Source organism: Nansenia antarctica, assembly GCF_963989245.1.
Source record: "Nansenia antarctica genome assembly, chromosome: 7".
NCBI classification, from domain to species: Eukaryota; Metazoa; Chordata; class Actinopteri; order Argentiniformes; family Microstomatidae; genus Nansenia; species Nansenia antarctica.
Genome location: NC_137677.1, coordinates 8,052,237 through 8,069,652, shown reverse-complemented (window position 1 = coordinate 8,069,652; position 17,416 = coordinate 8,052,237). Strand labels below are relative to the sequence as shown.

Here is a 17,416-nt window from a genome sequence, read left to right as displayed (position 1 = left end):
ACTCTGGTTGACTGAGTAACAAGTGAAAAAGAATGATGTAACGTTAATGTTACAGCTAGTAAACATGGAGTAACCACATTAAGTATGCCCTTATGGTAGTATGTATGTATACAGAACATGACTCAAATCTATCCTAAGATGTAACGCTAACTAACTAAGTTTGTTTAATGTCCCAGGGGGAATTTGATTTCACAGTACTATACACAGGCCAACAATACATACATATAATATATCGTCATATAACACAGGACAAGACTCTAAATACAATATAAGTGGTGAGCACAGAGTCTGCCCTGATATACATACTGTAACATAACTAGCCTCAGCCCATCAATTATGTAATTCTATACAAATATAAATGATGGTGACTGACAGGGGGAGCTACGTGTGCTGACCTCCCTCTGTGCCCAGAACCACCACAATTAGTTTGCTTCATTAAAGGGTGTGAATGTATATGTGTTCTCCAGTGCCTTTTGTCCGCTTTAAGGTGGTGGTAAGTTGAAGGTTGAAGGCACATTTTTCCGGCGCGCTCCGCGCGCACATTATATTCTTCCTCTTGGCTAAGCCCCGGATCTCCTGCGATCCTAAATCTGCCCCTGGCACTGTATATCTTCTCACTTCACATGTCAGTAATTCACTAATAATTAAATTGTCCTCTCATAGTTTTAGTTTTCCTGTTTTATCAAACAAATGTAAAACTCAACCTATGCCCATGACATCCGTATATACCTCTGTCTATCGTACTGTACAAAGAAAAACAGTTTTCTACACACTGTATTCATTTACATTTACATGTTTGGCATTAAGCGAACGCCTTATTCCAAAGCGGCTTACAACAAACGCATTTGACTAAGTAAGTGAATCATCTACCCACCAGTCGTAGCAGGAAAAGGTCATCTATGCTCAGGCCAGGGCCCGTTGGCAGTCGTCGTGCTAGAAGGAAGATTTTCTGTCTTTTTTATTTAGTATTCTAATGTTGCTTGCTCTAACCTCTCTATCTCCCAGCCTACGAAAGTGTGGACCAGTTGCTATGGACACCAGGCGTACTGTCAGACCAGACTGTCCAGGACTTCCTGCTGGACTTCCAGAGACGAGGGGAACAGGAAGGACAAGCAGACACTGTCTTACCTGAGGACACCGTCAAAGACAATGAACAGGTACAGCTGGGTGAGGGGATCTCTGTGCCAGGCTGTAGGTCCTCTAGGCTGGGCTCAACTTGTTTACCAACTTGTTTAGCTCCATGTTCACTAGTGGTGCTTTTCCATTACAGCGCCAAAGCAGGCCAGCCCGGGCCGGCCCGCTTCTTTTCCCCTTTTCCATATGTCGTTCCGGGTCGGGTCAGGTCGGTTCGGCTCGCTTCTTTAGCTCCACATCGACCCCAGGGTCTAAATGTTCATATCCGGATCTTTTTGCCAGGCTGCGTGTGACGTGTGATGCTGCACACCGTTGATTGGTCAATGGAAATCGTCATCCCATGTCCCATCCCATAGATTTCTTCACTAACCGCCATCTTGAAATACCACATTCACTCTTGGAAAATGTCACTACAGTTTCTGTAATAGCTTATTCGAAAAATTATGCTGACCATGGTATTATCTTAGTTTAATGTCATTTCAATGAATCATAGAACTTTTATTTACAACAAGAACAACACAAAAATCGCTATTATGCACCGTCTTTGTCCGTGAATAACACCGGCTGTGGAGGTGGTACAAACACAATACTCCTTTGCTAACTTCACCATCGGTCTACGGTCATTTTGAGCCCTTAACCACCGCGCTGACACCCCGAGAAGTTGTGCTTTTAACCGTAAACTCGATGAACCGCGAGTCCAGCCATTTTCGCCGTTCACTCATGAGTCAAATGCCGGTTTTAACAGGGAATTCGCTCCGCGCTGTGTCCACGGTGATAGCAGTGGAGGATCGACTCCATTCAAAAACTTTTGGATTCCCTGGCTTCTCCTCTTTCCGGACACGTTTGAATTGTTATCCTAACCCCCGGTAAACCGAAGTTATTAACCCGCAAACGGCACCGTGTTTGTCCGTGAAACACGGCACACAATGATACTACAGTTCATAAAGCAGACAAGTGAAGGCAGTGGTTTTAAGGGTTCAAAAAACATGTCTTTATTATGTGTAGAACAACATATGTGTAGAACAAAATCCAATAGAAATGATTCAAGCATGCAGACAATCAGGCAGTAGCCATCTCTATGCTGAACATAACAATGATGCTACAGTCAGTGAGGTAAAATAGTAGCCATCTCCTTACGATAGCCCACATACGTTTCTTTCTCTTTTCAGCATTCCTCTTTCGAGTATCCTTCCTTCTGTCTTCGCTCTTCTGTCTTCTCTCTTTTCTCTCCAAAAAACCACGGTTAATAATATACCACATGCCGAGGGAAAGGCATAGGATAGTTGCAAGTTCCTCCATTCTGCTATTGTTGCTGTGTTGTGTCTCGTGAATGTTATGACGCGTAACTCCGCCTACTATCGTCTACTCCTCCTACTAGCTCCGGGTCTGTGTGTATAATGGAAAACCAGAACTGTTCAAAAGCGGGCTATAGTGGGCTAAAGTGACCCGACCCGACCTGGGGTGGGCTGCTGATGGAAAAAGGCCATAGCAGAGGCGACCAGTTTGCTTTCGGGCCAGGCTGGAGGTCCTCCTCCTCACCTTTAAGGTACTCTATGGCCTGGCTCCTGCCTACCTAATTGACGTACTCCACCCCTACACCCCTGCACGTGGTCTCCGATCCTCGGACACTGACCTCCTTGTTAAACCCCGCGCTAGGCGACACACACTTGGCAACCGAGCCTTTTCTTCTGCTGTCAAGCTGTGGAACACCCGTCCACCAGCCCTCCGATGCTCTGATACTTTCAATGCATTCAAGACCAGACTCAAGACCCGTCTGTTCAGACTCGCCTTCACACAGCACGACATGGGTCCTGACTAACACTGTCCTCCATAGTTGCTACTATTTTTACTATGATTTTCTTTTCTTTTTCTATTTTTGTTTGCAGTGTCCTTGAGTCTGAAAAAGGTGCTTTTAAATGAAATATATGATTATGATTATTATTATCATTCTCTCCCTCCCTCTCTCCCAGGCTCTGTATGAGTTGGTGAAATGCAACTACAATGCAGTGGAGGCCCTGAGACGACTGCGTTTTAATGTGAAGGTATTCAGCGGTAAGACCCCACACTTCACTAGCACCACGGCTCCACCTGAACACTACTATGACATGTCATTTATTTGACATAAACGGTAACAACTATGAAAAAAGTAATGTCAATGACAATGGTGCTCTTACTCGCCAAATCTACATAGGATATTATAAATGTGCCTCTTATAATCTTTACTGACTAACTGAAATGTATTTAATACTTGGTGGAGACGCCTTTGTTTGCAATGACAGCTTTAAGACGCTTCCCGTATGAAAACACTAATCTAACTAATTATTGCCATGCAATCAACTTGTCAGTCAATTGTTGGAGTTTGGTACAGGGTCAGCCATGTTTGGGGTTCAGTGCCTTGCCCACTTATTTCCCCTCACTGTATGTTGTTGGTCTTCATGGTCTCCAGAGGAGCTGTGTGCCTGGAGCGAGGAGGAGTGTAGAAGCTTTGAACACGGCTATCGAGTTCATGGGAAGAATTTCCACCTCATTCAGGCTAATAAGGTGAGTAGTGACCCTGACCCACCAACATCAGCATTGAGGAGACAAAAAAAACAAAACATTAGGGGCCCTATTATGCACTTCTTAACTTGCCGTCTTAAGTCTTAATTAAGACGCACCGCCAGGTTAAGACCTACCGCCACCCTTATTATGCGCTTCATACGCGCTACTGCTATTATGCAGGTGTCGCTAGGCGCCCACACATAAGACGTAAGACTCCCGTGCATATATTACTCATTGTGGGAGTGTTCATATGTTAATGAAGTGCGCTAGGCGCCCCTGCTATTATGCGATCTGACTTTGCGCCTAGCGCTAAGAAGTGGTTTGAAAAGTTCTTAACTTAAGACGTGGAGGCGCGCTCGTGTTTCAAAACGTGCATGAAGTCTAGCGCCTATGAACTGCATAATAGCATAGCGCTTGTGACTTAACGCAGCCGGTTCTTAAAGGGAATGGCACCTGGCACGCTGATTGGGTTGATTGAGAAGACGCCCAAAACACACCCATGACTAATTTCTGGGCTTAGCGCCGGGTCTTAGGTGCCCACTACCGCACGCATAATAGCAAAGTGGCCTTGACTACGCCTCCACGTCTTAAGTTTAGATCTACCGCCTCGTCTTATTGCTTAAGACTTATGAAGTGCATAATAGGGCCCTAGGTGTGCTAAGAAGCCAGAAATCCTATTTTGCTGACAGGATCGCTTGTATAGATAGATAGATAGATAGACTTTATTTGTCATTGTTACAGTACAGGTACCAAACAACGAAATTTAGGAGGGGAGGCTCCCCTGGTGTTTAAGAAAGGAAAAAGAAACACATTTTGGAAAAAGCATAGATGCATAAAATCACAAGAAGATAAAGAGCTGGTTTACATCAATAGAGGCTATGTACACAATCCACTGTACTATACTGCACAGATAGTCAACTAGGGTTGTCATATTGCACAAGAAAGTATTTTTTCACTTTTTTTTTTTTAAAGTGTCACAGTTTGCAGGCTTGAAAATGTACATGTTTGTGCCTCAGCACTAGCTGCCATTTCAATCCGTCCGGACTTGTCCTGGGCCCAGAACTTAGGCCTTTTCTGTGTTCAGGGCCTTGACGGCCCTGTGGTAGAAGCAGTTCTTCAGTCTGTTTGTCTTAGCGGCCGGGGTCCTGTACCTCCTGTTCGAGGGCAGCTTGACAAAGTGTTCGTGCCCAGGGTGGGTCGGGTCCTTGGAGATCTTGGAGGCCCTCCTGAGACAGCGTGTTTCGTACAGCTTCTCCAGAGAGGGGAGGGTGGCGCCGGTGATCCCCTGTGCTGTTCTCACGACTCTCTGTAGATCGTTTCTCTCCGCTGCCGTGCAGCTGTGGTACCAGTTGGAGATGCCGAAGGTGAGGATGCTCTCCACTGCGCCGTGGTAGAAGGCCACCAGCATCTCCTGCTTGCTGTGTTGTTTCTTGAGGCATCTCAGGGTGTATAGCCGCTGTTGTGCTCTCTTGATGGTGCCTTTAGTGTTGTCCTTCCAGGCCAGGTCATCCCGTATGATGTGTCCCAGGAAACGGAGGTTTGAGACCATCTCTACGCTCTCTCCGTCGATGAGCAGGGGCAGGATCTCGGACTTTTTCCTCCTGTAGTCTACGATGAGTTCCTGGGTCTTTGACTTGTTTAGCAGCAGGTTGTTTACCTTGCACAGCTTGCTCAATTGCTCTACCTCATCCCTGTACGCCGCCTCGTCCCCCCCCGAGATACATCCCACCACGGTGGTGTCGTCTGCAAACTTTACGATGTAGTTGCTGGGGTGGATGGGGGTGAAGTCGTGGGTGTAGAGGTTGTAGAGGATGGGGCTTAGCACGCAGCCCTGGGGTGACCCAGTGCTGAGGCTGAGGGCTGTGGAGGTGTGGGGGCCCACCCGCACCCTCTGGGGGCGGTTGGTCAGGAAGTCCTTGATCCACGCACATATAGAGTGTGATAGACCCAGGTCTAGTAGTTTGGTCACTAGCCTGTCTGGAAGGATGGTGTTAAAGGCGGAGCTGAAGTCCACGAAGAGCAGTCTCGCGTAGCTGTTTCCCCTCTCCAGGTGGGATAGAGTGGTGTGGAGAGTCGTCGCTATGGCGTCCTCTGTGGACCTGTGGGCTCTGTAGGCGAACTGGTATGGATCCAGGTTGGGCGGGAGGCGTGTGAGTATGTGGGCCCGGACTAGTTTCTCGAAGCACTTCATGATGATTGGTGTGAGTGCCACCGGGCGGTAGTCGTTTAGGCAGCTCACCGTGCTTTTCTTCGGGACTGGGATGATAGTTGAGGTTTTCAGGCAGGGTGGGACGGTGGCCTGGGACAGGGACTGGTTAAAGATGTTGGTGAAAACCCCGGCCAGCTGGTCGGCGCAGTCTCTCAGCACCCGTCCCAGGACGCCATCCGGCCCCGAGGCTTTCCTGGGGTCCACCGCCTTCAGTACGCGTCTCACCTCGTGCTCTGTGAGGGTGAGGCTGCTGAGAGCTGGAGAGAGTGGTGTCTGTGTTGTGGTTACCTCCGTTCGCCCCTCGTCGAACCGGGCGTAGAAGGTGTTCAGCTTTCCCGCCAGCAGGGGGTCGTCCTCTGCGGCTGTGAGCCTGTTGGCTCTGAAGTTTGTCATCTGCTGAACCCCCTGCCACATCCGCCTGGAGTCGTTGCTCAGGAGGCATTCCTCAATCTTCTCTCTGTGCTCTGCCTTGGCCGCTTTGATGCCGCGCTTTAGGTTGGCCCTGGTGGAGCTGTACAGCGGTGTGCGCTTCCCTGCGAAGAAGGCGTTGTCCCTCTCATTTAACAGTTTTTGGACCTTCCCAGTCATCCATGGCTTCGTGTTGGGGTAGACCCGGACCCGTTTGTCCACGGTGACTGAGTTGGTGCAGTTCACTATGTGGTTCAGAACCGACGACGTGTACTGTTCCAGGTCCTCATGCTCATATTCCTGCCATAGGGTGTCATTTAGGCAGATCTGCAGTGGAGCGGACCCTTCTGGCCAGGTTCTGACAGTCTTAGTGGTGGTGGGAGCACTTTTCCCCATTGTGGTGTATGCAGGAATCAGGAGGATTGACACATGGTCAGACATGCCTAGATGAGCTAGCGGACTAGCCTTGTAAGCACGTTTGATGTTGGTGTATACCTTATCCAGTGTTTTTTCTCCCCTCGTTGCACATTTTACATGCTGGTAGAACTTGGGTAGTACTGCCTTCAGGTCGACATGATTAAAGTCCCCCGCTATGATGTGGATAGCCTGTGGATCAGTACTTTGTTGGCTACTAATGACGTCGTATAGTCGCGCCAATGCTACTTTGCTGTCTGAGCTAGGTGCAATATACACACATGTAATTAGCACCGCGTTAAACTCCCTAGGCAGGTATGTGGGTCGGCATTTAACAGTCAAGTATTCTAGGTCTGGTGAGCAGTGGCTACTTACAGTTTTCGTGTTTAAGCACCAGCTGTCCTTCGTCGATATTATGATCCCACCTCCTCTTGACTTCCCGCTAAGCTCCGTGCGGTCAGCGCGATGAAGCGTTCGGCCCTCTAAGCTAACGTTAGCGTCCACAATGTTGTCGTTTAGCCAGGTTTCGGTCAGAATAATCACACAGCTATCCCCTACGATGCTGTTTTTTGCCACCTGTAGTCTCAGTTCATCCATCTTATTTGTCAGGGATCTGACATTTGAGAGGAAAATGCTTGGAATAGCTGGCTTGTTTGGGTTCCTCCTTAGCCTTGCTAACAGGCCTCCCCTGCAGCCTCGGGGTTGCTTACGATCTCGCCTCCGTCGCTTCCGCCTCAGGGAGGGGACTGAGAACCAAGGTTCGCCCGGTACACGGGCTATCTCGTTAAAAATCCTGTGTTGCTTTAGAAACTCCGCTGTAACTGTCTTGTCGTTTTGCGTGCCGATTTCTAATAAGTCGAGCCTGCTGTAGGTACTATTTACACAACTGTTCCCTATAAGTATTAAAATAAAAATGTACATACAAATATTCTTAAAAGCACAAAAAAACACCAGCGTGGAAGCCACCCCGAGCCTCGCGACTAAGCGCGACGCCATCTTGGGAGCATCTAAGCATCTATGCAAATGTGTCGACCCGCCTGTGTCAACCTGCCTGTCGGTTCTTTGTATACAAGTCAAGGAAGCCATTATTGGGCTGAGAAATGATAAATAAACTATCAAACATATCCAAAACCTTTGGGACATCATCCAAAAGAAGAGAAGCTCTGGTGAGCTCAGCGAACACAAACGGCTTGTAAGGCCAAAGAGGACTGCTACAGTGGATGAGCTAAGAAGGCTCACCAGAATTAATAAAAAGCCCAAAACAACTGTCCCACTGACTAGGAACTCTCTCCAGGAGGCATGCGTGAATATGTCAGAGACTACCATTTGCAGAAGACTTTACCAGCAGAACTACAGAGGCTAAACTGCAGGGTGTAAACCACTAGTTAGAAACCAGAGTTCCAGATTACAGTTTGGTACAAAGTACCTTCAGAGTTCTGGAAAAAGGTATTGCGGACAGATGAGAGAAATATTAACATTCACCAGAGTGAAGGCAAGTGTAAAGTGTGGAGAAAAACAGGAACTGCCCAAAGTCCCAGGCATACCACCTCATCTGTGAAACATGGTGGAGGGAGCGTTATGGCTTGTCTTCATTGATGACGTAACTGCTGACAGCAGCAGCAGAATGATTTCTGAAGTGTACACAAACATCCCTGTCTGCTGAAGTATGAGCAAATGCTTCCAATCTCACTGGACACCGCTTCATTATGACCCCAAACATATTGCCATAGCAACTAGGGAGTTTTTCAGAAAGTTTTTCGGAATATTCTAGTCAAATCTACAGATTTAAATCCAATTAAATGTCCGAAATTTTCAATCCAATTTAACATACATTGCATTTCCTGATGATAAGATTTTAAGAAAAAGACCTCAAAACAAACAACACCTGAAGATGGCTGCAGTAGAGCCCTGGTAGAGCAACACCATAATAATAATCTGGTGGGGTCAACGGGTCGCAGACTTCAGGTTAGACTGCAGTTATTGCATGCAAAGGTATGAGTGTAGAAGCTTTGAACACGGCTATTGAGTTCATAGGAAGAATATCCACCTCATTCAGGCCAATAAGGTGAGTAGTGAGCACCCACCAACATCAGCATTGAGGAGACGAGAACAGAACCATTAGCTGTGCTAAGAAGCTAGACATTCTGCTGATGTCATACAGGATCCCTTCTATGCCAGGGTACCAACCTGCCTGTGCCAACCTGCTAGTCTGAGGCCACAAGACGGGAAACTTGAAATAAACTCCTCAAGAAAAGTTCGGAAACGTTATTTTGGTTGATTATTCCTCCCCTTTAATAATACCAATTGGTAGTGTATTTTATATCGTTGGAAAGCCTGATTAGTCACCTTTACAACGAGGTACAACTTGTAAGGATCATGCATTCGTGGAATGAGTAACACAGCTAAACGTGTGGGTAGCGGCCCAAAAAGATTTGCCAAAATCCCCTGCAATATTCCTCTGTTGGTATTCACTCTCGTTTTGAGCTTCAAGTGCTGGCAGGTGTATGTCAGTCACAGGTGTGTGACTGGCACCTGAATGGCACCTAATTGACAGGAATTATATTCTGGGGCCAGTGGCGATCCCATATCTCCAGAATCTGGGACCTAACTCCATCCTCCAGGATGACAACGCTCGCCCCCACAGAGCCAGGATCATCACAGAGCACCTCCAGAATGTGGGAGTGGAGAGGGTGGAATAGCCTGCTGTGAGTCCAGACCTCAACCCAATTGAACACTTGTGGGATCAGCTTGGGCGTGCTGTACGTGCCAGAGTGACCAACGCAACCATGTTGGCTGACTTGCGGCAAATCCTAGTTGAGTGGGATGCCGTCCCACAGCAGTGTGTGACCAGGCTGGTGACCAGCATGAGGAGGAGGTGCCAAGCTGTAGTGACTGCGTATGGATCTTCCACACGCTGCTGAGGTCCCTGACAGTGTCAAATTAATAAAGTGTAAAAATGGCCAATATGTGTTGTTTTTTCCTTATTACTGTGGGAGAGTGCAATCATCCAATCCACCAAGCAACTCAAAACGAGAGTGAATACCAACAGAAGAATATAGGGGATTTTGGCAAATATTTTTGTGCCGCTACCCACACGTTTAGCTGTGTTGCTCATTCCACGAATGTATGATCCTTACAAGTTGTACCTCGTTGTAAAGGTGACTAATCAGGCTTTCCAACGATATAAAATACAATACCAATTGGTATTACTAAAGGGGAGGAATAATCAACCAAAATAACATTTCCAAACTTTTTTTGACAGGTTTACATTTTAAAAGTTATTTTATCTATACTGTAGTAAACTGAAAATCCTTCTCTGCTGTTGTTGTTGTTGTTGATGTTGTTGTTGTTGTTGTTGTTGTTGTGGTCAGGTGCGCACACGCTCGGTGGGGGAGTGTGTTGCGTATTACTACATGTGGAAGAAGTCTGACCGGCACGAGTACTTCACACAGCAAACCACAAGACTGGGCCGCAAGAAATACAGTTTGCAGAACATGTGAGTAGGACTGCGTTCTCACAGACCAGGCTCTGCAGTCAATACTGAAGCCCTTTGACCTTTGAGTTGACTTGGACACGTTGTCTGTGTATAGTTGGCTAGGGTTCAGTAGGCCACTGATGTATGTCGCTGTTCATGTAGCACCTTCTGTATAATAATAATAATAATAATAATAATAATAATAATAATAATAATAATAATAATAATACATTGGACTTATATAGCGCTTTTCTAGACACTCGAAGACGCTTTACAAACTGAAAAGATCGAGTAGTAATAATAAAAAGAAACAAAAGATAATTAAAAGAAAGTATAGGGGTCTAATTAATTTTTAGATTACTAATCTAAGTGTCTTTGTAGGACAATCTACTCTGTATACTGCAATCACACCTAGATTTTGGGCGGAGAAGCGGCGAAGAAGCAGCTCCAGTGTTCTCTCTCAACCGGCATTTTTTGAAAAGCTCAAATTTGTATCAAGGTCTTATGAACCTCTATGTCAAAGGGCACCAATTCGTATGAGCAAAGAAAGTGCAAAAAAAGAAAGTCTTAATTCATTGTAATATTGTGTATATGTTACGGTACATGTGGGGAAACTAGGGTTAGGGTTAGGTGCTACGTCGACTTGGTACATGCTGGCATGTCTAACCCTAACCCTAACCCTAACCCTAACCCTAACCCTACACCTACCCCTAACCCTAACCCTAACCCTAGCACCGTAGCACCTAACCCTAACCCTAGTTTTCCCACATGTACCGCATTCCCACATGTACCGTAACATATATACACCATGAGACATAATGCAATCAGACTTTTGAACACTGCAAACAAACAGGGTTCATTTTCGGAGTGATTACTAGAACTAAAACTGGATGAACACTTATTTTCTCTAAAAAGAGAAATGTTAAGGACAAGGTACAGCACAATGAACATGGGCCTTGTGTTATTCGGAGGATGCTGTTGGTGTTCAGCATGATGTGTTGCTGAGGATGCTGTTGGTGTGTTCCAGGGATGATGGAGAGCAGGATGACGTTGGGGAGATGGAGGGGAGCAGCAACTCTCACAGCTCCCTGGCCCCCGGGCGGCTTGAGACCCCCTCACCTCCCCCGGTCATGGACCTGGACAAGCAAGGTACTCTCAGGCCTGGTCTCTGTCCCTCCCTGCCCCGGACACAGCCCCAGAACCAGTCACACACATACAGTACACAGACACAGAACCAGTCACACAGACACAGAACCAGTCACACACATGCAGTACACAGACACAGAACCAGTCACACAGACACAGAACCAGTCACACACATGCAGTACACAGACACTGAACCAGTCACACAGACACAGAACCAGTCACACACATGCAGTACACAGACACTGAACCAGTCACACAGACACAGAACCAGTCACACACATGCAGTACACAGACACAGAACACGAAATTCGGCGGTCCCTCGGTTCATTGGCGTCCAATGTAAGTAACACCGCCAAAAATCTGGGAGTCTTTTTTGATAGTCACTTGAATTTTGAATACCATGTAAAAAAGGTCACACAGTCATGTTTCTACCATCTTCGCAATATCGCAAAAATCAAACCAATCCTTACTTCTCAAGACCTCGAAAAAATCATGCACGCATTTATCTCCTCACGTCTAGACTACTGTAACGGACTCTACTCTATCCTCAGCCGCTCTTCTATTAACCGACTACAATTAGTACAAAACACAGCTGCCAGAATTCTCACTAACACACATCGCAGAGCTCATATAACCCCGGTTTTGGCCGCTCTTCACTGGCTACCTGTTAAATCCAGAATTGATTTTAAAATCCTTTTAATAACTTATAAGGCATTACACGGGCTGGCCCCTCTCTATATCTCAGAATTATTACAGGCAAAGCCCAATGTGAGATCTCTCAGGTCCTCGGACAAGGGCCTTCTGGTCATACCCTCGACCAACCTCAGAACCAAGGGTGACCGAGCTTTTGTAGTAGTGGCTCCCACACTGTGGAACGCCCTCCCAGTGTCGATAAAGAATGCTCAATCCGTTAATTGTTTTAAGAACTTTGTTTCGAAAGGTGCTTTATAAATAAAATGTACTTACTTACTTACTTACAGAACCAGTCACACACATACAGTACACAGACACAGAACCAGTCACACACATACAGAACCAGTCACACACATACAGAACCAGTCACACACATACAGTACACAGACACAGAACCAGTCACACACATACAGAACCAGTCACACACATACAGAACCAGTCACACACACAAAGTACACAGACACAGAACCAGTCACACACATACAGAACCAGTCACACACATACAGAACCAGTCACACACATACTGTACACAGACACAGAACCAGTCACACACATACAGAACCAGTCACACACATACAGAACCTGTCACACACATACTGTACACAGACACAGAACCAGTCACACAGACACAGAACCAGTCACACACATACAGAACCAGTCACACACATACAGAACCAGTCACACACATACAGAACCAGTCACACACATACAGAACCAGTCACACACATACAGAACCAGTCACACACACACAGTACACAGACACAGCCAAACACAACAGCCCGCCGCACCGGAGGTTAAGAGACGAGGTTGTCTAAAGTATGCAGTGTCCCGAGGGTGGTACAGTGTGTACCAGGCAGAACAAGAGCTGTACACAGGCTAGCCTCGTACACAGGAGGCTGTACAGCCAGAGAGGGGAAAGATGAAGGGAGTGTCTCTCAAGAGCTTGTAGTACCTTGGGGCTGCCCACATAAACACACACACAATGTAAACAAGGGTATAACAAGCTTGCCCCTTCATTATAGTCTTAACTGTCCTCTTCTCTGACGTCCCAGACATCTGTCCACATACAGCTACCCTCTGAAGACACACACACACACACACACACACACACACACACACACACACCCCCCGCTCCATCTCCATCTCCATAACCCAACCCCAAGTCCTTTTTTAGTCCATTGTTCTTTTAATTTCTTGTCTTAATTACATTGTTTTTTGCCTTCAGTTTGGTGTGTTGTGTTCATGAACGTTATATGATTTCAACCATTTTTGAATGTGTTGTGTTTTTTCCGTGTGTGTGTGTGCATGCATGTGTGTGTTTGCCCATTGGTTCTCCATTGCGTGTGTGTGTGTGTGTGTGTGTGTGTGTGTGTGTGTTCATGTGGCGCTCCAGTGGAGGAGGGCCGCCCCCGTCGCAGACGAACGCCTCGGTTTCTGTTAAAGCCCTGAGCTTACTGCATACAGGCCACACTCACCAGGCAGGGCCCACAGGTAAAGGCAGAGAAAGAGAGAGAGAGAGAGAGAGAGAGAGAGAGAGAGAGAGAAAGAGAGAGAGAGAGAGAGACCGAGAGAGAGAGAGAGACCGAAAGGTGTCGGGGTATAAGCTTCACTAACTCAACCCTGAGGGAGTAGAACTAGAACCCTAACCCTACACTAACCATCACTGTCTCCTTCACCACCTCCTCCCCCTGGTACACCCCTGAACTACGCACCATGAAACAGACCGGCCGCCAACTAGAATGACTCCACAATAAAACCCACCTCACTGTCTATGCCGAAGCCTACAAGCACCATATCTCCTCCTACCGTGACGCACTCCAAGCTGCCAAATCTGCCTACTACTCCAACCTCATCAACACCACCAATCGAAACCCCCGCACCCTCTTCTCCACTGTCAAGACACTACTCCAGCCCCCGGACAACAACACAACTTCCTCCCCTGATCTCTGCAACTCCTTTCTCCACGCCTTCAACAGCAAGATCTCCCACATCAACAGCTCACTGACTGCCTCCATCTCCAACTCCACCACCCCCGCCCCCCCTGCTGTCATCTTCCCCCCTCCTGATTACCCTCCCCCTACTCCTGTCACTACTTTCTCCCCTGTTGACTCCTCCCTCATCACTACTATCATCACCGCCTCCAAAACAACCACCTGCTCCCTCGACCCCCTCCCTACCACCCTGACCAAGGCCTGCCTCCCTGCCCTCATCCCCCACCTCACTGCCCTCATCAATCAGTCACTATCCCAAGGCCACGTTCCCTCAAGCTACAAACTTGCCGCTGTCACCCCCATTCTCAAAAAGCCCACTCTTGACCCAGCCAACCTCTCCAACTACCGCCCCATCTCCAACCTACCATTCTTTTCCAAAACCCTAGAGCGCGCTGTCGCTGCCCAACTTCACTCCCACCTCCAATCCAACAAACTATATGAACCCCTTCAATCTGGCTTCCGCCCACATCACAGCACTGAAACAGCCCTGGTCAAAGTTATCAACGATCTCCTCACCTCCGCAGACTCAGGTGCCCTTTCATCATTTCATCATAGACCTGAGCGCAGCCTTCGACACAGTGTCCCACTCCATCCTCCTTCAAAGATTGCGCCAACTGGGTGTTGAGGGCACCGCCCTGGACTGGCTCACCTCCTACCTCACCAACAGACAACAGTTCATCTCCCTCTCCGGTCACACCTCCTCCTCCTCTGTCACACAGGGGGTCCCACAAGGCTCAGTCCTCGGCCCCCTGCTCTTCCTCTGCTACACACTCCCCCTCGGTCACATCATCCGCCAATTCAACCTGGACTTCCACTGCTACGCCGATGACACCCAGATTTACATCACCACAAACTCCACCCAGAACCCACCCCTCACTCACATCGAAAACTGCATTTCAGCAATAAAAACCTGGCTCACACACAACTTCCTCAAACTCAACAGTGAAAAGACCGAAGTCATCCTCATCGGCACCAAACCCACCCTCAATAAAACCGGACCCATCACACTCACCATTGACGACACTACCATCACCCCCTCCCCCCTGGCTCGCAACCTCGGATTCATTCTGGACCCCACCCTCTCATTTGATCCCCACGTCAGCTCTATTGTCAAGACCTCCTACTTCCACCTCCGCAACATTGCAAAAATCAGACACTGCCTCTCCCCGCCCGCTGCTGAATCCCTCATCCACGCCTTCATCTCCTTCCGCCTTGACTACTGCAACTCCCTACTCACCGGCATCACCTCCCGCTCCCTCCATAGACTCCAGATGGTCCAAAACTGCACGCCTCCTTTCAAACACCCGCTCCCGTGACCACATCACTCCTGTCCTCCACTCTCTCCACTGGCTCCCCATCAAAGAACGCATCCAATTCAAAGTCCTCATCCTCACATACAAAGCCCTCCATAGCCTGGCCCCCCCTTACCTGACTGACCTCCTTCTCCCCCACCGCCCTACCCGTACCCTCCGATCCTCATCCATTGTTCCCCTCACTGTCCCACCCTCAAAACTCAAAGGCTTCGGTCACTGTGCCTTTTCACGAGCTGCACCCCGCCTCTGGAACTCTCTCCCTCAACCACTCAGAGACTCACCCTCACTCCTCACTTTTAAATCCCACCTCAAAACCTACCTGTTCTCTCATGCCTACAGCCTCCCCTACCCCTAGCCATCTCCCCCATCCCGGCCACCCCCGCCCCCCCCTGGACACGCATACAACCTCCCCTACCCCTACCCATCTCCCCTAACCCTGCCACCTCCCTGATATGCATACAGCCTCCCCTACCCCTAACCACCTCCCCCCCCCCTACCACCCCCCCCCCCCCCCCCTCCCCGTTCGCTGACTATGTGTTCCATGTTACTTGTTGTTTTTGTGTTTTACGTATCTCCTATATTGTCAGCGTCTTTGAGCCTCGGAAAAGCGCTATATAAATCCAATGAATTATTATTATTATTATTATTATTAATTATTATTATTATTATTATTATTGTAGTCATACAGGGTTAAAACACTGTAGAATAGCCATAGAACTAGAACCCTACAATAACCCCATTGTCATACAGGGTTAAACACTGTAGAATAGCCATAGAATATAGAAAGTGTATACAAAGTATTAACAACAATGCTGTTTTTATGTTATGTGAAGGAACAAGTCATATTGTTGGGGTTTCTACAGGGTGTCTTGTGGAAGCCAAACTAATTTGAAAGGGCCAGTTTCAGAGGCATGACAAGTATGCACAATGTGCATGTTTGAAATCTTGGTCAAAATGTAATCACAGAACACATAAAGAGTACTTGTGTGAACAAGCTGCCTCTTATATACAGTCTTAAATGCCCTCTTCTCAGAAAAAGGTCTTTTCAAAAGAGTTTTAGCCATGTATGCATCTAAAATCGAAAAAGATGATCTATAATTTTCTGAATCTCAGGGCTCAGGAGAGAAACGTCTCATTGGAGGCCAAGTTTTCTCGTCCTTCGTTAGACAATATGACTAGACTTGACTGAAAAAAATAAAAAAAACTTTCATTTGTATAGCACCTTTCCTGAAAACGTTGCAGCTCAAATTGCTATATGTGATGATGACTCACTCACTCCTGACCTCTAAATACTATTGAATACCTTTTCATCATTTCAACACTTTATCCGCCGATGAACCTTTTCAGAGGGGGTAGTGGTGGTCTAGTGGATAGTGAGTTGGACTTGTGATCGGAAGGTTGTGAGTTCAAATCCCGCTTGAAGCCACACCACTACTAGTGTGCCCTTGGGTAAGGCACTTAGCCCTCAGTTACTCCAGGGGGAATGTCCCTGTAATTCGTAATTGTAAGTCGCTTTGGATAAAAGCGTCTGCTAAATGGCAAAATTATTAATTATTAATTATTAGAATGATTGGTTTGGTGATAGATGCCGAGAGTCAAATTGAGTGAAAGTCATTTGAGAACCGCCGGTGTACCTCCAGTGTGTACCATAGGACCAGTGTGTACCATAGGACAAACCCTTGGTTGTGTCCCTCTTTTACTAACTCCTGTGTGTTTTGTCCAGATGCGGAGCTGGGGACGGGGGTGTTGGAGCAGTGTGGTGATGACGGAAGCCTGAGCCCACTGAGGGAGCAGCAGCTCAGCCCCTTCGCACCACCACTACCCCCCCTGGACGTCCTGCAGGAGCCCGCTGTGAACTGTCCCAGCCCAGGCAGCTGTCCCGCCTCGCCCCCTACCCAGTTCCACCTCCAGCTCCACACCTCTCCCAGTCCCCGGGCCTCCGCCAGGCCCCCCCCCCACGGCAGCTCCCCGTCCCCCCCAGCGTCCCCACCTCCTCCGCTCCTGGGCACTGGGTTCTACCAGCTAAAGCTGGGACCCTTCGTCTCTGACAGTCTGTCCAGGGGGCCTGAGTGTGGTGGTGGTGGAGGTGGAG

General features: G+C 47.8%; 1 protein-coding gene across 1 annotated transcript in view; it reads left to right on the top strand.

Moving 5' to 3' along the window:
- Positions 1-17,416, top strand: part of mier2 (mesoderm induction early response 1, family member 2) — a gene marked incomplete at both ends in the record, with an annotated part of 39,811 nt that overhangs the window by 22,204 nt on the left and 191 nt on the right. The window contains 6 exons of the mRNA XM_080536053.1: positions 1,006-1,157; positions 3,105-3,186; positions 3,581-3,675; positions 10,078-10,202; positions 11,209-11,330; positions 17,048-17,374. Of these exons, the coding sequence (XP_080392179.1) occupies positions 1,006-1,157; positions 3,105-3,186; positions 3,581-3,675; positions 10,078-10,202; positions 11,209-11,330; positions 17,048-17,374 (903 nt within the window). The remainder of the gene's footprint in view (positions 1-1,005; positions 1,158-3,104; positions 3,187-3,580; positions 3,676-10,077; positions 10,203-11,208; positions 11,331-17,047; positions 17,375-17,416) is intronic.